General features: G+C 41.5%; 2 protein-coding genes and 1 non-coding gene across 8 annotated transcripts in view; 1 reads left to right on the forward strand and 2 right to left on the reverse strand.

The window, feature by feature from the left end:
• Positions 1-13,953, reverse strand: part of HSD17B6 (hydroxysteroid 17-beta dehydrogenase 6) — a 49,003-nt gene extending 35,050 nt beyond the window's left edge. Inside the window, exon 1 of the mRNA XM_058742339.1 lies at positions 13,835-13,953. The gene's annotated coding sequence lies outside the window, so the exon portion shown is untranslated. The remainder of the gene's footprint in view (positions 1-13,834) is intronic.
• Positions 1-20,691, forward strand: part of PRIM1 (DNA primase subunit 1) — a 50,100-nt gene that overhangs the window by 9,457 nt on the left and 19,952 nt on the right. For 2 of the 6 annotated variants that reach the window (XR_009265606.1, XM_058742331.1), the window contains exons 1-2: positions 13,985-14,207; positions 14,838-14,995. Coding sequence is in view for 5 of the 6 variants with exons in the window: in XM_058742331.1 (XP_058598314.1) it covers positions 14,084-14,207; positions 14,838-14,995 (282 nt within the window). In the remaining variant the exon portion in view is untranslated. The other 4 variants (XM_058742335.1, XM_058742332.1, XM_058742334.1 and 1 more) reach the window with 4 other exon arrangements.
• On the reverse strand, positions 4,092-4,197 carry LOC131484132 (U6 spliceosomal RNA). Its single transcript, XR_009248043.1, has one exon. It is a non-coding gene; the product is annotated as a U6 spliceosomal RNA (small nuclear RNA).

The following is a 20,691-nucleotide window of genomic DNA, read 5'->3' on the forward strand; positions in this document are numbered from 1 at the left end:
AAATGCAATCCCTATCAAAATTCTAATGGCATTTTCACAGAAGTAGAAAAAAGAATCCTAAAATTCTTAGGGAAGCACAAGAGACCCCTAAATAGTCAATGTAATTCTGAGAAAGAAGAACAAAGTTGGAGGCATCACACGTCCTGATTTCAAACTATCCTACAAAGCTATGGTAATCAAAGATGCATGTTACTGGCATAAAAACAGACATATAGATCAATGGAACAGAATCAATGGCCCAGAAACAAAGCCACATACATACAGTCTATATATATATATATATATATATATATATATATATATATATACACACACATACACATACAGGAGCCAAAAAGACAAGAAATAACAAGCGTTGGCAAGGATGGGGAACAACCCGAATGAGGCTGAGAGGAGAAAAGGCAAAGTCTTCTCTGGGAGAAGTCTCAAGGAGATGAGCAATACTGAGGGCTGGGTTCTGCTAAGTAAGTGTTTTCACTGAGCTACCTCCTTGGGCTGGAGATGACTGAGTCCAAACATGACTCTATAGGTGTTTCCCCTGAGCCTTTTCTTTACCAACGGTGCAGTCATTGACCCATTCTATCCTGGAGACTTGGTCCTGAGACTATCTACATGAACTATATAGAGGTCAGAGGTCACTCTGGCCACTTCCCAGCCTGAGATTTCCTTCCTCCTCTCCCCATTTAGAGTGAGCTCTTCTCGAAGGGAAGTTATTTATATTTGTGAATGGGGCAATGTAAGTATGAGGAAAAAGGAGAAGCTAGGGGAAGAGGAAACAAAGGTGTAAGGAGGGTGTGGGGAAGTAGGCCATGTCCAGGGGCTCCAGGAAAGCAGAGATGGTTTAATCTCTGCCTAAGCACCCACTAGGGTGTCCCTCCTTTGTTCCTCCCTCCCAATTATCAGTCTCCAGATTCCATTCCCCAGCCCAGGTCTTAGTGACAGGGCCCCAAGGAGAAAGCAGGAGGGTTTGGAGCCCAAGAATTGACCTTTCTGGTTGCCTGGGGATCTGGGTAAATATAGGGTCCCTAACCACTGGCATGGATATTAGAAATGTAAATATCAACTACTGCCCCTGATTGGTTTCTCTGCAACCCAGAAACCCAAAAGCAACCAGCCATGATACTCTGTCATCTATCCCTCAGTAGAGCAACCATAAAAACCTGATACAGGTGTGAAAAGGAGGGAAGATTAGCAATCCTCAGTGTTAGGCTGTCTGCTAAACTGGGCTTCCCTAACCAGCCATTGTGCTTGTTGTGTGCCAAAGACTCTCACATATAAATCTGGAGATGTTTCAGACTTCCGTGATTTTCCTCTTTAGCAACAGTGCAGAATGTATTTCATTTGTCAGAACACTAGTTGATATCAATGAGACTACCTGGCTAATTCCCTGCCTACTTTTCCTTTTCTTCCTTTCCAAGAATCTCTCTGCATGAGCTCCTCTGCCCCCAACCCTAATTTTGTGGACACCATAAAATCATGAGCATGGATTCTGAGGCCAGATTACCTCGGTTCAAATCCAGACTTTATTATTTACTTGTTGTGTGGCTTGGGGCAAGTGGATTAACCTCTCTGTACCTGGCTGCACATCTTCAAAATGGGAAAAGTACAGCTCAGTGATTTGTTGAAAGAGTAAAATGAGTTAACACAAAAAAACACTGTATTATTGTTAGATATTATTAGTATTATTTTGGTTGCTGCTGCTTTATCAGTGCCATTCTAGGCCTTTCTCTATAAGCCCTACCTCTTCCTCCAGAATGCAAAAGAAGATTTCACCATGGGAACTCAAACTGTCTGGTGCATTCAGCCACCACTTTTTCATAGTATGTGAAACTCCATGTATTGCAACGTCCTTAATCATTTCTATCAGCTCTTTATCACCATACTGGACCATGCTAGTTCACCCTGACTTTCTTCAATATCAAGCAGAGGATCTATCTCTCTGCAATATAGTGCACGGCAAAATAAGAGGCAGCCTTTATTCCCTCCTTTCAAATCTTCAGACCTGGGTTTGTCTATAAACTCCAATCAGTCTAGTCATTGATCCTAAGAGCAAGTCTATAATCAGTACATGGATTCATGGACTGATCCACCACAACATTCTTTCTTCCCCTATTGGACATACGGACTAGATGTCAGTCAAGCCAATAAATGTTTATCATTATAGATGACACTATGCACACACCATAATGTTTTAACTGAAAAAAAGTTGACAATGTCAAGTGTTGGCAAGAATATAGACAAGCAAGCATTCCCAGTGAAAGAGTAAATTGATTCAATCAATTGAAAAAAAATGGTTTGCCCTTATCTACCCAAGATAAAGATCCACCTTCTTATACTAAAAGATTCCACTTTTAGGTACATAATAACGATGGCCACAAAATATGTGCATATGTGCATCATAAGATGTGTTCATAGCAGCATTATGCGTAATAGCCAAAAGCTGAAAACAACCCAAATATGCACCAACAATAGAATGGATAAATAAGTTGAAATATGTTCACACAACAGAATGCTATACAGTGACAAAAATGAACAAACTACAGTTATACACAATTAGATGAACGAATCTCACAAATATAATATTGTGACACAAAAGAACTTCGTGTAGATTCCACCTACCCAAAGTTATAAATAGGAAAAGTAATCTATGTTGCTACCCATCAGATTCATGGTTACCCTTGGGGAAGAGAGTGGGGTCAGAGATTGAGGGAGGTATTAGGGGGTTGTCTGCAGTGCTGGTTAATGTTCTATTGCTTGACCTGTGTGGCTGTAACTTAAGTATTAATTTTGTGAAAATTCACTGAACCATCCACTTTTGATCTGCATGTTGACTCAAATTAGAAAAATAAAAATACTTCTAAAAAAAAAAAACAAAGAAAAAGAAAAATACTTCTTTTTTTTTAATTTTTTTTTTAACGTTTTATTTATTTTTGAGACAGAGAGAGACAGAGCATGAACGGGGGAGGGGCAGAGAGAGAGAGGGAGACACAGAATCGGAAGCAGGCTCCAGGCTCTGAGCATCAGCCCAGAGCCCGACGCGGGGCTCAAACCCACGGATCGTGAGATCGTGACCTGAGCTGAAGTCGGACGCTTAACCGACTGAGCCACCCAGGCGCCCCAAAAAAATACTTCTTTAATCAAAAGAAAAGAAAAGAAAAGAAAAGAAAAGAAAAGAAAAGAAAAGAAAAGAAAAGAAGAGAAAAGAAAAGAAAAGAAAAGAAAAGATGGGTGCCTGGGTGGCTCAGTCTGTTGAACACCTGACTTCATCTCAGGTCATAATCTCACAGTTCATGAGTTCAAGCTCCACATAGGGCTCTCTGCTGTCAGGGAGGAGCCTGGTTGGGATTCTCTGTCTCCCTCTCCCTGTTTGTGCTCTCTCTCTCTCTCTCTCTGTCAAAAATAAATAAACATTAAAAAAAGAAAGAAAGAAAAAAGTCTGAGGCAAATCACTTCTGCATTTGCTTGCAAAATTCTTAACAAGAGCAACGTGCATCTGTACAGTGTGCAAGACCCCACATAATAAATCCTGTCATGCATTTAGTACTAGGAGAGACTTTGTCTTTTCTAAGTAAATAGTATGCTACTGATTATTTTTAAATTACCTAGTTCTTGGTATTATCTTAGAAGTTCAAAGCCAAATTTAATGTTCATAGTTAATTCTCTTAGTCTTTTTTAAATTCATTTTTAATTAATTAATTTTTTAGAGACAGACAAAGAGTGCAAGCAGGGCAGGGGAAGCAAGAGGGGGAAAGTTAGGGAGGGAGGGAGGGAGGGAGAGAGGGAGAGGGAGAGAGGGAGAGAGGGAGAGAGGGAGAGGGAGGGAGGGAGGGAGGGAGAGAGAGAGAGAGAGAGAGAGAGAGAGAGAGAGAGAGAATTCCAAACAGGCTCCACACCCAGCACGGAGCCCAACAGGGGGCTCAATCCCACCACCTTGGGATCATGACCTGAGCCAAAATCAAGAGTCAGATGCTCAACCGACTGAGCTGATCAGAAGCCCCTCTCTTAGCCTCTGTAGACAGCATTTTTTCTTCTATCTTCTATCACTTTGATTTTCTATTTCTTTTTGTACTCCTATTTGCATTTTTTTTTTTTTTAATACGGAACCCTTCACAAATTTGCGTTTCATCCTTGTGCAGGGGCCATGCTAATCCTCTCCGTATCATTCCAATTTTAGTATATGTGCTGCCAAGCGAGCACTCAATTTCCATTTTAATATCCTTAGTGTATATGTGTATTTTACTTTAGGTTACCTCTAACTCTTTTTGAAGATGTTCCATATGTCCAAGAATAAATTTTAACATTCTCCAATCTCAGCCTCATTCCAAAAAGTGACTTAAGTTCTGCCAAATGGGAAAAAATTAGCAAATACTCCAGCAAAAGGCATTTTTTTTTAATATCACACTTCATTTCATATCATTATATAAGATCCCACAAAGAGAAGGAAAAATGTTACCTGAGGAATTCTTGTTTGGGATTATACGTCAGATTTCAAACACTTCTTGTTTAACAGCCTTTGGAATTTTCCTTCTTCTCTGCTCTCCACAGAACAAGTGGGAAGTAATAATGTAACTATTAAACCCTGTTTACTGGCCAAGTGAGGGAGGGAGGGAGAGAGACAGGGGGTGAGAAAAAGAGAGACAGAGGGAGAAAGAGAAAAGAAAGAAAGAAAGAAAGAAAGAAAGAAAGAAAGAAAGAAAGAAAGAAAGAAAGAAAGAAAGAAAGAAAGAAAGAAAGAAAGAAAATTTCACCACTCCCCACTGCTAAGAGCTTGCTTGCAATGGGAAATGGGGTGGGGTTAGGGCAGGACCCAAACTAGACTACCAAACTTTAGCAACACAATTCTCACGATTTAATTAGAGAAGGCCCCTTTTGCTTACCCACAGTTTCACAAACTTACCCCACAGCTACCACGTTAACTATGAAAGAGTTGATTTTCACCAGTGTCAAGAAACCCAGTTTATGGAGCATACCCAGAGGTTCCTATTTGCAAGTATAAAACCATCCTCAACTTTTAAACAATACTTTCCCAAACAACAAAGAAATGAAGATTTAAAAGCAGAAACAAAAAGGTGATGAAATTTTCTTCAGGAATCAAAGCTGAAAGATCTTTTAAGAAAATGAAAAATTGGGGGGGGCACTTGGGTGGCTCAGGCAGTTAGGCATCCTACTTCTTGATTTGGGTTCAGGTCATGATCTCATGGTTTGTAAAATCTAGCCCCAGGTCAGAATTCTCTTTCTTCCTCTCTCTGTGCTCCTCCCCAGCTCTCATTTTCTCCTTCTCTCAAAAATAAATAAATAAACTTTTTTTTTTTTTTTTTTTAAATAAAAGGAGGGGTGCCTGGGTGGCTCAGTCAGTTAGGCGTCCAACTACGACTCAAGTCATGTCCTGCAGTTCATGAGTTCAAGCCCCATATGGGGCTCTGTGCTGACAGCTCAGAATCTGAAGCCCGCTTTGGATTCTATGTCTCCCTCTCTCTCTGCCCCTCCCTCCTTGCACTCTGTCTCTCTCTCTCTCTCTCTCTCTCAAAAATAAATAAACATGAAAAAAAAATTAAAATAAATAAATAAAAGGATGTAGCAGGATTCTCGCACAGAGTTGTGACACCGAGGCTTTTCTTTCCAGGAAGCAACTTTATTCCTGCCGGCACCACTCAGTCGGGTTCATACCTGAAGAACTGGGCCCCGAAAGTCCCGTGGCATAGTTTTTTTATACATTTTCTGTTTCTTTGTCTCCCATATATGGTAACACACACAAACATGTAGTCTGATTAAGTAGTCTCAGTTTACAAGGTCATGAGGGATGTTGTCACATAGATGCATAGCCATGTTACCTTCAAGTTTTGGGGGGGGGGGTTCCCCCCTCTTTTCTCTTTTGTTTTCTCTCCTTAGGGAGGGAACCCTACCACAAGGAAAGAAAAAATTGGGACACCTGGCTGGCTCTGATGATAGAGTGTATGACTCTTAATCTTGGGGTTGTGAGTTCCAGCCCCACATTGGGTATAGGGATTACTTAAAATTTTTTAAAAATCTTTAAAAGAAAATTTTGAAAAAATCATTACCAAGACCTCTCCCCACACAGACCCCCTCCCCAACCCAACACACACACATCACTGACTCAGGAGTCTAGTACTGGAGACTTGAAAGGACTTCATGAATCCCACTGGGCAGTGGCCCCTTCCACTCCCCCATGCTGCCCACCCTCCACCTTCTGCCCTGCTTTCAAAACATCTCCCTCTTGTGGTAAGAGCCCGGGGCCACTCTACTCCCTTGGGCCAAGCTGGCAGTTCTCACCAGTGTCATCCTTGCTCAGCTGGAGAATCAGATCTATTATAACCAAAATGAAAAGCAGAAAGAAAAGAGCTGCCCTGGCCAGCCAGAGAGTTTCCTGATCCCTTCAGCCCCCACCCTCTGATCTAAGTTGGAATACTAAGATGTAAAAGTCTGCTGGAGTAAGGAAGAGGGGAACCTGACTAATTTAGGCAGAGCCCACTCAGATTGCCCATCTGAGATCAGCTGCTTGAAACCTGGTGTCTCGGCCTTCATACAGTCACACACCCTGCCAAAGAGCTGCAACTGCTTAGTCTTGGGGCCTGCAGCCAGGGTGTGTGTCTGTGTGTGTTAATAACCCCTTTTTTTTTTTTTAATGATTTCTTTTTTCCTTTTTTTAGAGACAGAGTATGTGTGCAAGTGGGGGCGGCAGAGACGGGGGGGAGAGAGAGAGAGAGACAGAGAGAGAGAGAGACAGAGAGACAGAGAGACAGAGAGAGAGAGAGAGAGAGAGAGAGAATATCCCAAGCAAGCTCCACGCTCAGCACAGAGCCAGATGCAGGCCTCGACCCCATGACCCTGGGATCATGACCTGATCTGAAATCAAGAATGGGACGCTCAACCGACTGAACCACCCAGATGCCCCTGTTAATAACAGCTTTATTGAAATAAAATTCACATACCATACAATTCACCCTTTCAAAGTGTATGGCTCAGTGAGTTTTGGTATATTCACAGGGTATCTAGCTTCAGAACACTCTTCACCCTAAAAAGAAGCCCTGTACTCTTTAGTAGTCACTCACCATTCTTCCCCTCCCTAGCCCCAGGCAACCATTAATCTAATCTCCAGATCTATAGATTTGCCTATTCTGGATATTTCACATAAATGGAATCACACACTATGTGGCCTTTTGTAACTGGCTCCTTTCATTGAACATAATGTTTTCAAGGTTCATCCATATTGTAACATATATCAGTATGCAATACTGTGATTTATAAGAAATATTTTTCACATATGTTTGGTCTTCATCATGTTTCTGGCACACAGCTCCTAAAGCCCTTGAGATTTCCTGAGGGATAAAGAGCAATGGGTACATCTTTCCTTATAATGTTTGACCTTTTGTCCTCAGTCTCTGAAATCACTTCAGAGCCCTGAAAGTAAAAGGGGTGACTTATTATTCCTAACAAGCCCCTTTCCACCACAACTGGGTTTATGTTAATGAGATGACTTGGCAAGCACTTCCTTGGTTGCCTCAGAAATCAACCAGGAATAGAAGGCTGGAATTTTTAGGGGCGCCTGGGTGGCTGTACTGACAGCTCAGAGCCTAGAGCTTGCTTTGGATTCTGTGTCTCCCTCTCTCTCTGCCCCTCCCCCAATTTCTCTCTCTCTCTCTCTCTCTCAAAATAACTAAACATTTAAAAAAAAAAAAAAAAAAGGTTGGAATTTTTAGTCCCACCTTCAGACCTCCAGGGAGGAGCAAGGGGTTAGAGATAGAGTATAATCACCAACAGCCAATGATTTAATCAACTATGCCTACATAATGAAGCCACCGTAAAACCCAAAGGGGCAGGGTTCAGAGAGCTTCCAGGTTGGTGGACACGTGTAAACTAGATTCAGGAAGATCTGGAGATGGCATGGAAGTTCCATGCCCCTTCCCACATACCTTGTCCTGTGTATCTCTTCTTCTGGTTGTTGATTCATATCCTTTGCAATAAATTGGTAATCTAGTGAGTAAATGGGTTTCCTGGGGTCTGTGAGCAGCTATAGAAAATTAATCAAACCCAAGGAGGGGTTTGGGGGACCCTCTGATTTATAGCCAGTTGGTCAGAAGCACAGGTGATTACCTGGGCTTACGGTTGGCATCTGAAGTGGGGCAGTCTTATGGGATTGAACCCTTAACCCATGGAATCTGATGCTATCTCCAGGTCAATAGTGTCAGAATCAAGCTGAATTGTAGGACATCCAGCTGGTGTCTGAAGAATTGGTTTGGATATGTGGGAACACCCCCCACCCAGATTGCAATTGGTATTAGCACCCTGTCATAACTCTTCCCTCTTGGTTCTTAAGAAATCATGCTCTCCCAGCTCTCCTACTCATTCACATTGTCTTTTACTGGCTTCTCTTCCTCTACCCACTTTTTTTTTTTTTTAAGATTTTATTTTTAAATAATCTGTACACCCAACGTGGGGCTTAAATTCACAACCCCGGGATCAAGAGCCACATGCTCTACTGACTGAACCAGCCAAGCACCCCCTCCTCTACCCAGTTTTTAAAATCAATGTCTTTAAGAGTTCTATCGTGGCCTTTCTTCTCTTCTCACTATACACATCCTCAGTCATCACCAGCTTCAACCCTGATCTGAGTGCTAATGACTTGCAAATCTCCGCCTTCAGTCCAGATCACTCCTGAGATTTAGCTCCTCATATCCAAGTGCCTGCTGAACATCTTCCACCTGGGTTCACCCATTCATTTCATAAACAGAATCCCTACTATGTGCTAGGTCCTACCAAATTACCGGAGATAGTAGAGGTGAGTAAAATAGACTTGATATTTGAAGTTTTAGGACTTACAGTCTTAGTAGGAAAAATAGACATTAAACATCTATTCCCACAAATAAATATATAATTACATACTAATGGGGACTATGAAAGAAAAGCATAAGGTGCTTAGGGGGTATCACAGCGGTAACTCAAATTCAACTTTTCAAAACTGAAATAATGACGCCTCACCGCAATCAGATCCTCCTCATTTTCATGTTATTTCCTATCCTAAATGTATTCAACAAGCACTCAAAGAATGCAGTAAGTGCCCGCTAGGTGCCAGACAATCCCCTTCTCTCCAGTTGCCCAAGCCGGAAACCTGAGAAATCAACCTAGACCACTTCCTCATTCCCCACATCCGTTCAATATTAATTCTACCTCCTTAAATCGGTTGTCCACCCAAATTCCTCCATCTCCACTTTACTGCCTTAGTTCAGGCCATAGGTATTCATCATACCTAGATTCTAGCAACAGTTTCTGGGGTTGCTCTGCCTGCGGTTGCTCTCTTCCCTCTGATCTGCCCTCCACAAAAACACAACTTTGATTATGCTTCTCCCTGGCTTAAAAGCCTTCCATGGCTCCCCACTGTCTTCTGACCAATCCAAATTCCTATGGGGGAACAAGGCTTGATGTGTTTTCATTTGAATATGCTATTCTTTATTTTCAGCAGTCTGCAAGAAGAAAGCTAGACCCAAAGAATATGTAGTTTTATGACTAATAAGAAAACCCATATAAGACATATATGGGCAGGTTACTTATCAAAAAACTGATGGGTTCACTTACAGTTTAGGTGGAAAAAATTTAATTTTATCTATGATATCAAATATATAGATTAAAAAACAATTGCAATGTCCCATAACATGTTTTATCAGCTTTGTGGCCATCATTTGCTTTGTGGTTCAAAGAATCACCTCTATAAGATTAAACTAAAACTTTGCCATTAAACAAATATAGTGGTGCTCTTTATTACTTTTCAGTAGTTTATGATAACAAGAGATTGAACCTATCATAATTCAACTTAAATATGACCTTGGCCCCAACTAGATAGTCTCTCTTTACTATGCTCTTGCATCATCAGAACATATTCTCTAATATTCTCTTTCTTACCTTATTAAAGAGGAAGATAACTAGCACAGGAGTGCTTCAAATTTTCAACTTACTTATTTCAACAAGATGATTTACTCCCAAGACTTCTCATCAAATACTGATATGATCAATATTTTATTTTAATTTTAACCAAAGCTGAACGAAAATGGAAGATAAATAATTTTTATTTCCACACTCCCTCACTTGGCATGCAATGCTTTAGCCATGGCTTGCCTCTCAGCCCCATCTCTCACCAGGCCTTCCCTTCAGGTCTGAGCTCTGTCCATATGGAACCACCGGCAGTTTCCTAAAAGTGCCATTCCATTTACAATTTTGTGCCTGTGCTCCCCGTACCAATCTTACCCAAGTCTTAAGGAAAATGCTGATACCAATAGACAGCTGGTTTACAAATGCATCTATAACACTTGATTACACTTTTTGATTTGTGTCTCTGGCCCCTACTAGGCTGTAACTTTCTCAGAAACAGAAACCATGCCATTAATTTCCCCCCCAGGACTAGCTAAGTGCCCAGTACAAATGTTCATTAACTGTGCATCTATCTACCAAATAAATCATCTTTTTTTACATGCTAAAAACACCCAGAATAACAATAGGAGTTGAACTGGAAGGAGAATCCAGGAGGTAAGTGTCAAAGTCTGCAAATAACTTGGGGAGACCTGGGACTGATGGGTTACCCAAAGAGGATGACAATAGATGTAAGTAGTAAAAGTAAACAGGATGCTACCTAGTCTAAGACTTGAAGGACAAAGGGGTTTTGCACCTCTGTGGATGAAAGCACAAGGGGAAACCAACTGAATGGCAATACTGCCTCCCAGTGGCAACTGGGATAAAAACCTCCATACCAGAGCACTTGCACCGAATAGCTTTCTCACACTGAGTGGTTCTGGCCTATGAAGTGTGCCAGGGACCTCTCACTTTATCTCATTTCATTCTCACGACAACCCCTTGTAGAGACACAGCATGTAGCTTAGGGGTTAAAAGCACAGACTGTGGATCCAGGCTATCTGGCTTTCCCACTTACGAGCTAGTGTGAACTTGGACGAAGTATTTAAATTCTCTGCGTATTTCTCAATCTATAAAATAGGGATAATATTAGTATCTACCATATAGGGTTCTTAACGAGGGATAACATTTTTTAAATTTTTTTAATGTTTATTTTTGAGAGAGAGAGAGAGAGCACAAGCAGGGGGCGGCGGGCAGAGAGAGAAAGGGAGACACAATCCAAAGCAGGTTCCAGGTTTTAAGCTGTCAGCACAGAGCCTGACACGGGGCTCAAACCCACAAACTGTGAGATCATGACCTAAGCCGAAGTCGGATGCTTAACCGACCGAGCCACCCAGGCGCCCCACAAAGGATAAAAGTTTTTTAACAATTCTATACATTACTCAGTGTTTACCACGATAAGTGTAGTTACCATCTGTCACCAACAGTGTTATTACAATCTTATGGACTATATCCCCTATGCTGTGACTATTTCTGTGACTATTTATTTTATAACTGAGAGTTAATACTTCTTAATCCCCTTTATCTATTCCACCCATCCCCTACCCACCTCCTCTCTAGCAACCACCAGTTTGTTCTCTGTGTCTAAGAGTCTGTTTCTTTGTCTTTTTGTTTCTTAGATTCCACATGAGTGAAATCATAAGGTATTTGTCTTTCCGTCTCACTTATCTCACTTAGCGTTATATTCTCTAGGTCCATTCGTGTTGTTGCAAATGGCAAGATCTCATTCTCTTTTATGGCTGATTGCTATTCCATTGTATGGGTCTATAAATATATCACATCTTTACCCATTCATCTATTGGTGGATACTTGGGTTGCCTCCATAACTTTGCTACTGTAAATAATGCTGCAATAAATATAGTGGTGCATATATCTTTTCTAATTAGTGCTTTCATTTTCTTTGGGTAGATACCCAGTAGTGGAATTAACGGATCATGGTATTTCTATTTTTAATTTTTTGAGGAAGTTCCATACTGTTTTCCATAGTAGCTGCATCAATTTACATTTCCACCAGCAATTCACAAAGGTTCTTTTTTCTCTACATCCTTGCCAACACCTATTTTTTCTTCTCTTATTTTAGCCATTCTTTTTTTTAATACTTTTTTTTTAATATTTATCCATTTTTGAGAGAGAGAGAGAGAGAGAGCAGGGGAGGGGCAGAGAGAGAGGGAGACAGAATCCCAAGCAGGCTCCGTGGCATCAGCACAGAGCCCAATGCGGGGCCCGGACCTATGACCCATAAGATCATGACCTGAGCCAAAACCAAGAGTCAGACGCCCAACCGACTGAGCCACCCAGGTGCCCCTATTTTAGCCACTCTGACAGGTGTAAAGTAGAGGGGAAATTCTCAAAAGGGTACTTCACAGCACAGCAAATGTTATATAAATATTAGCTATTATTATTATTCCCTTTTTCCTGATGAAAAAACTAACGTTAAATAAATTGAGCATACAGTAGGAACTCAATAAATATAACTTCCTTTGCTTTTTTTCCCCTTATATCTTGGCCCCTTCAGGTGAGCCTGCTTGAGATTCTCTCTCTTCCTCTGCCCCTCTCCCCACCTGCACTCTCTCAAAATGAATACACACTAAAAAAAAAAAAAAAAAGAAAGAAAGAAAAATTCCAGAGACAAGTGGTTCTGGAAAAGAGCACTTTTCACTCTGGAAAAGAGTGAAGACTTTCCCAATAACAAAATTCACCCAAAGCAAAATGCATAGGGATTGTAAAAATCAACTAAGATTTGTGCAGGAAACCAGATTTTAAGGAATATTCAAATAAGTATAGCCTGCCCAGAGCCTGCTTTTGACCACTTTGTCCACAGGAGCTGAGAGACCAGTGATCATTTTCAAGATTAGGCTAATAATAACTTACTAGAGATTCTATTTTCTCCTTTCTCTTCTATCGGTATTGGAAACATAAAATTCATGAAAATAATGGCTTTCAAATGACATATTTTTGTGATTATAGACTGCCCACCCCAGTCCACATTTGCAATGAGGTGTATCTTTACTAGGTACAACTGATTGGCAGATTTGCACATTAGCAGCAAACAGGCTCCTTTCTTACTCGGAAAGCTCTCCATGATATTGCAAGATCCCTGGGGTGTTCTATTTGAGAGACTGAATGTACAAAGAGTAGCCAGATAATATATAAAAACAACAGAATTCTGAGGGTACCCGGCTGGCTCAGTCAGTAGAGCGTGCAACTCAGGGTCATGAGTTCTAGCCCAATTCTGGGCACAGAGTTTACTTAAAAACCAAAAAACAGAACTCTGACCCACAACCTGAACAAGCCTACCCAGGAAACCAATCCCCTTATCTATAATAAACAGCTCAGGAAGCCAGCCTGCTATAAGTCAGACTTACAGAAGTCAGACTGCTGTCTCTAGTGACAGTTTAGGAAGCCAAACCAAAAGCCCTGCAGCAACTGGCCCAAAATGGCCAGGACTTGATTAATAAATGACAGCCTCCCTAGATTTTGTGGCCACTTCCAATTTAGGACCAACCAGAGGAAGCCAAATATGAGCCCCGAATCAGTCACATAGAATGCCCCTGCTCCTAGTTAGTCCAACTACAGCTTTTCCATGCAAACAAGCCTGAAACCTTCTCCCCTCCCCCTCCACTATAAAGCTTTTCCACTCTTCTGCCTGCCTTTGACTCTGCCAAAACTCAAGTGTCTGCAGCTGACCTCCTTGCTATATAGCAAGCTCCGAATAGTCTTTGATTTTCTCATTAGGTTGGTCTTCGTTTATTTCCACATATCGTACCTAATAATTCTATGAAGAATTAATTTTCAAACCCTCTTAAAAAAGATATTGGCTTACATTGTTCAAATGCGTTATTTCTAAGACATTCATACAGTTAGCGGAGAACATCATTTTCTCCTTCATTTTAAGAACCTAGGCTCAAGCGCTCACCTTTCTGCACAGCTTCCGGGAAAGGGGGCAGCTTCCTTCTACCCACAGGGGCGGTGGACCTAGCGTCGGTGCTGATAGGCAGAGACTGCGCCACGCCCAGGCCAACCCCCAAGAGAGAACTACAATTCCCAGCAGCCGGCGCAGACGCCCGGCCACGGCCACAGCGCGCCTGCGTAGTGACAGAAGCTCCGGCTGTGTGATTCCCGCCAATTCTTGTCGTAGTCCTGCAGACAGTGAGCCCCGCGCTCCATGGAGACGTTTGACCCCGCCGAGCTGCCGGAGCTTCTTAAACTTTATTACCGGAGGCTTTTTCCCTACGCCCAATACTATCGCTGGCTCAACTATGGTGGAGGTGATGGAAGCCGGGAGCGGAGTGGGTAGTGGCTCGGAAGGGACGGTGAGGAGGTTCTGGGAGGGTACCTTAGAATGACAATAGAAGTGCTAACTATGCACTAGGCTTTGTGCCAGGAGCCTTCGCGCATTATCTCGAGACCTCGCCACCACATCTGAGGTGTAAATGGGCCAAGAGAGGTTAGGGTAACCAGCCTCCGGCCACAGAGAAAGGCCGAGCCGCTGCTCCTTCCTCTACCTGGTCGGACTGACATTCGGTGCCCCGTTTACCGGCCGCGGCGCCTGAACCAGGGAGATTACCGGGTCATAGCTTTAACTACAGAGGCCTGTTCTGTATCAGGGACAAGCGGAGCATCTCCCGGGAGAGGAGAGGTACTGACCTCTTCGCAGTTGAATTTATTAGTGCCCACCGAAGAGAGACAGATGGCATTACATATTTAAAACACTTAATGCATCTTTTTCTTCATTTTTACTTTTTCCTATCAGATGCAGGATAGTAAGCCCCTTCAAATTAGGAAGTCTTTTTTTTAGCATGTAGCACAGTGTTGAGCACACAGGCTTATTCAAAATATCTTCTCATTGGTTGATGTTATAATGCCCTGTGCTAAATAAAATACCAAAATAACTTTAAAATTGTATATTTATTTTGCAGTGACAAAGAATTACTTTCAACACCGTGAATTTTCATTCACATTGAAAGATGATATTTACATTCGCTACCAATCCTTCAACAACCAGAGTGATCTGGAAAAGGAGATGCAGAAAATGAATCCATACAAGATTGATATAGGCGCAGTATACTCCCACAGAGTAAGAAATCAATTTTTTATGTATTATGTTTCATTTTTTAAACCAAGAATGGGTTGGAGCCCCCCATTGTTTTGAGATTACATTCTTAGAGTTAATTCTAGTTGAAGAGCCACACTTTATTTATCTTTTTGCAAGTAGATTGTAATATTTTTTTTGCTGTTGTTCTTGATACTCTGCATTACTGGTTGGAAATCATTTGGAAATGAATTGGTTGTATTCTCACTAGGACAAAAAAATTGAGTATCGGGCAAAAAAACTAAATGAGGGGCGCCTGGGTGGCTCAGTAGGTTAAGCATCTGACTTCGGTTCAGGTCATAATCTCATGGTTAGTGGGTTCGAGCCGGCGTCAGCCACTGTCCTGACAGCTCAGAGCCTGGAGCCTGCTTCGGATTCTAAGTCTCTCCTTCTCTCTCTGCCCCTCCCCTGCTTGTACTCTGTCTCTGTCTCTCAAAAATAAATAAATGTTTAAAAAAATAATAATAAAATTTTTTTAACAATTTTTTTTAATGTTTATTATTTTTGAGAGAGAGAGCACAACCAGGGGCCGGGCAGAGACAGAGAGGGAGACACAGTTTGAAACAGGCTCCAGGGTCTAAGCCGTCAGCACAGAGCCTGACACGGGGCTCCAACTCGGGAATGGTGAGATCACGACCTGAGCTGAAGTCAAACAGTTAACTGACTGAGCCACCCAGGCGCCTCCCCTGAACTTTATTTTTTAAAAAGACTAAATGAGGATGTCAGTGTGGTTTAAATGAGGGAATTTTAAAAGAATTACATATTCTCTTCCAGCTTTGGAGTTTTTTGTTTTTTGGTTTTTTTTTTAATAATGTCTATATTCAACATGACACTGAGATCTGGAGTCACATGCTGTACCCAATGAGCCAGCCAAGCATCCCATGAAGTTAGTCTTGATTCCTCTCTTTCTCTCATACTCCTATATCTGTTTCCATTAGGAAATCTCTTTAGGTCTACCAAAATAATATCTGAAATCCAACGACTGGTACCAGTGCCACTACCACTGTCATCATCTCTCATCTGAATTACTGTAAAAACTTCCTAACAATTTGCTCCTATAGACTCTAGAGTCTATTCTCAACACAGCAGCCAATGATCCTTTTAAAACAAGCCAGATCCTGGGGCGCCTGGGTGGCTCAGTCGGTTAGGCATCTGACTTTGGCTCAGGTCATGATCTCGCGGTCCGTGGGTTCGAGCCCCGCGTCGGGCTCTGTGCTGACAGTCAGAGCCTGGAGCCTGTTCCAGATTCCGTGTCTCCCTCTTTCTCTTACCCTCCCCTGTTTATGCTCTCTCTCTGTCTCAAAAATAAATAAATGTTAAAAAAAAAATTAAAAAAAAAAAAGTCAGATTCTGTGATTCCTCTGCTCAAAACCATTCTCTTACGGCTTCTCATTTCACTCAGAGTAAAAGCCCCTCTCTCTGCCTTACTCACTCCACTCCTGCCACACTGGCCTTTGCTCGAGCAGTTTCCACCGCCCAGAACCCATTTACCAGATACCTTCTCGGTTCCTTCCTTCACCTCCTCACGTCTTCATTCAGTGAGGCCTACTGCAACTTGCCCCACTCCTCCTACCCATTGTCACTGATACAGTCTAAATGCCTAGAATAGTGGCTGGCAGAGAGAGTACACTGTAAATACTTGTTGAATGAATGAACATACCAAAATTGCCCTTCTTTCTCTCCTTAAAAATACACACATGGGGGTGGGGGGCGCTTGGATGGCTCAGTCGATTGAGCTCCCGACTTCGGCTCAGGTCATGGTCTCACAGTTCGTGGGTTCAGGCCCTGCGTCAGGCTCTGCTAACAGCTCAGAGCCTGGAGCATGCTTTAGATTATGTCTCTCTCTCTCTCTCTGCCTCTTCCCTGCTCATGCTCTCTCTCTCTCTCAAAGAATAAATAAACATTTTTAAAAAATAAATAAAAATAAAAGTACACACATGGGGGGAAGCGCCTGGGTGGCTCAGTTGGTTAAGCATCTGACTTCAGCCCAAGTCGTGATTTCACAGTTTGTGAGTTCGAGCCCTGCATCTGGCTGTCTGCTGTCAGCAAAGAGCCTGTTTCAAATCCTCTGTTCCCCTCTTTCTCTCTGCACTCCACTGCTTGTGCTCTCTCTCAAAAGTAAATGAAACATTTAAAGAAAAAAAAATACACACATGGGGGGAGAAATACATTCATGTGATAGTAGCTTTTGTATGGAGCTTTTCCATGTCTCGTATAACTTATTTTTCATATCAATCCTCATTATATTTTTACAAGGAGAAAACAGGCTGAGAGAACTTAAATAATTTGTCCCAGGAGACACAGTTTCCAAATTGTAGACCTGAGACCTGAACCCAGGTTTTCTGATATAAATCCCAAGGGAAGGGGAGAAGACATTTAAAAAGGCAGGCAAGAAAAATGCTTTGGAGCAGTTTACTTCTCTTTATTTTTTTTTTAAGCTAGTTTATTTTTTACTTATTTTTTTTTATTTAGATTTTTTTTTTTTCTAATTTTAGAGAGAGATAAAGTGCAAGCAGGGGAGGGGGCAGAGAGAGAGAGAGAGAAAGAATCTCAAGCAGGCTCCATGCTCAGTGCGGAGGCCTGATGCTGGACTCCATGCCACGACCCTGGGATCATGACCTGAGCCAAAATCAAGAGTTGGACACTCAACCAACTGAGCCACCCAGGCACCCCAATTTTTTTTTTTTTTTTTTTAGTAATCTCTGTGCCCAATATGGGGCTTGAACTCGTGAGTCACATGCTCTACCACTAAGCCAGCCAGGCATCCCTACTTCTCTTTAGGGATAGAGATTAAAATGGAAATCTCTAGGGGTCCCTGAGTGGCTCAGTCGGTTGAGCGTCCAACTTGGGCTCAGGTCATGATCTCACGGTTCGTGGGTTTGAGCCCCACGTGGGGCTCTGTGCTGACAGCTTGCTCAGAGCCTGGAGCCTGCTTCGGATTCTGTCTCCTCTCTCTACCCCTGCCCAACTCGTGCACCATCTCACTCTGTCTCTCAAAAATAAATAAATGTAAAAAAATAATTTTTTTTTTTAAACAAAAAACTGAAATCTCTATAGAAGGGCCAAAGTGTCGCTCTGTTCCTTCTCTTTAAGGAGAATAAATGAAGGAGAATAAATCTCATTTTTTTAAATTTTATTTAAATCCAAGTTAGTTAACAGTGTAATAATGATTTCAGGAATAGAATTTAGTGATTCATCACTTAAATACAACACTCAGTGCTCATCCTAATAAGTGCCCTCCTTAATGCCCATCATCCATTTAGCCCATCTGCCCAACCAGCACCCCTCCAGCAGCCCTCAGTTTGTTCTCTGTATTTAAGAGTCTCATGGTTTGCCTCCCTCTCTGTTTTTATTTTTCCTTCCCTTCCCCTATGTTCATCTGTTTTGTCTCTTAAATTCCAGGAGTCAAATCATATGATATTTGTCATTCTCTGACTTACTTCGCTTAACATAATACATTCTAGTTCCATTCACGTTGTGAATGGCAAGATTTCATTCTTTTTGATCCCCAAGTAATATTCTATTGTGTGTATATACCACATCTTCATCCATTCATCAGTCGATGGACATTTGGGCTCTTTCCATAATTTGGCTATTACTAATATATTGTGCTATCAACATTGGGGTGCATGTGCCCCTTCAAATCAGCATTTTTGTATCCTTTGGATAAATACCTAGTAGTGCAATTGTAGGGTAGCTCTATTTTTAATTTTTTGAGGAACCTCCATACTATTCTCCAGAGTGGCTGCACCAGTTTGCATTCCCACCAACAGTGCAAGAGGGTTCCCCTTTCTCCACATCCTTACCAACATCTGTTGTTTCCTGAGTTGTTAATTTTAGCCATTCTGACAGCTGGGAGGTGGTATCTCATTGTGATTTTGAAATGTATTTCCCTGATGATGGGTGATGTTGAGCATCTTTTCATGTGTCTGTTAGCCATCTGGATGTCTTCTTTGGAAAAGTCTGTTCATGTGTTCTGCCCATTTCTTAACTGGTTGTTTTTTGGGTGTTGAGTTTGATGCCCTTTATCAGATATGTCATTTGCAAATATTTACCTTTTAGTTTGGTTGATTGTTTCCTTGCTGTGCAGAAGCTTTTTATCTTGATGAGGTCCCAATAGTTCATTTTTGCTTTTGTTTCCCTTGCTTCCGGAAACATGTCTAGTAAGAAGTTGCTGCGGCAAAGATCAGAGAGGTTGTTGCCTATTTTCTCCTCTAGTATTTTGATGGTTTCCTGTCTTACATTTAGGTCTTTCATCCATTTTGGGTTTATTTTTGTGTATGGTGTAAAAAAGTGGTCCTGGTTCATTCTTCTGCATGTTGCTCTCCAGTCTTCCCAACACCATTTGCTAAAGAGGCTGCCTTTTTTCCATTGGACATTCTTTCTTGCTTTGTCAAAGATTAGTTGGCCATACATTTCTGGGTTCTTTATTCTGTTCCATTGATCCATGTGTCTGCTTTTGTGCCAGTATCATACTGTCTTGATGATTATAGCTTTGTAATACAGCTTGAAGTCTGGAATTGTGATGCCTCCAGCTTTGGTTCTCTTTTTCAACATTACTTTGGCTATTTAGGGTCTTTTCTGGTTCCATACAAATTTTAGAGTTGTTTGTTCTAGCTCTGGGAAGAATGCTGGTGTTATTTTGATAGGGATTACATTGAATGTATAGATTGCTTTGGGTAGTATAGACATTTTAATAATATTTCTTCCCATCCATGAGCATGGGTTAATTAGGCTTTTTTTTTTTTTAAGGATCTCTTTCTCTTTCCATTATTTTCTGCTCCCCAGAGGCAACCACTTTCTTTTAGCTGATTCTTAAGGTATTTGCCGCCTTGTCTGTAAGTAACATTTTTATATTTCTCCCATTTTTCTATTTTAAGCATTATCTACTGACTTTCCAATCTGGCAGATGAGAGTTTAGCTTTCTTTTACCTCACCGCCTACCCTCACCTCACCTTCCCATTTCCACATGCTTCTAATATATTTGTTAGATTAAAAATCAGGGGTCGATCACTAAGTCAACCCCAAACTCCTTGCCAATTGTCTGAATATCCCAATGTGTTCAGACCTAACAGGTAGTTTGTCAATTTCACCCTGAAAAAATTTCCCTGGCAGACTTCTGACCCCCAAGCTGGACTGATTGCCCTCTAAGCCTGTTGGATAAATATGATCTTGTAATCACCCCAATGTCCTTCCACCTCTCTCCTATTTTGGATCCTGTGTTACCCAAATCCTTTGTTCTCTTTTTGGTTTACTTCCTTGTTCTGGTAGAGCACATCCTCCCTGAGCTTCCTGAGAAAAGATGCATGGAAGACAAAACATTTGATACCTTCTGTATCTGGAAAATACCTTCATTCTACATTTATGCTTAACTAATGGTTGAGTTTCTAAATCATTTTCCCTTAGAATTTTGCATTACCTGCTTGTTTCCAGTGTTGCTATTAAGACCCCCATTCTGATTCTTGTCCCACTGTGTTGGATCTGAAAGCTCTTAGGCTTTTCTGCTCCCCTCTGTCCCTAATGTTCTAAAATTTCGCTTGACATGCATCTTTTTGTACCTATTGTGCTAAATACTTGATGGACTCATGATCATGAACTCATGTCCTTCAATTCTAGGAAATTTCCCTTTTACTTTTTTTTTTTTTTAGATTTTATTTTTGAGTTAAAAAAAAAGATTTTAG

Source organism: Neofelis nebulosa, chromosome 8, assembly GCF_028018385.1.
Source record: "Neofelis nebulosa isolate mNeoNeb1 chromosome 8, mNeoNeb1.pri, whole genome shotgun sequence".
Taxonomy (NCBI): Eukaryota; Metazoa; Chordata; class Mammalia; order Carnivora; family Felidae; genus Neofelis; species Neofelis nebulosa.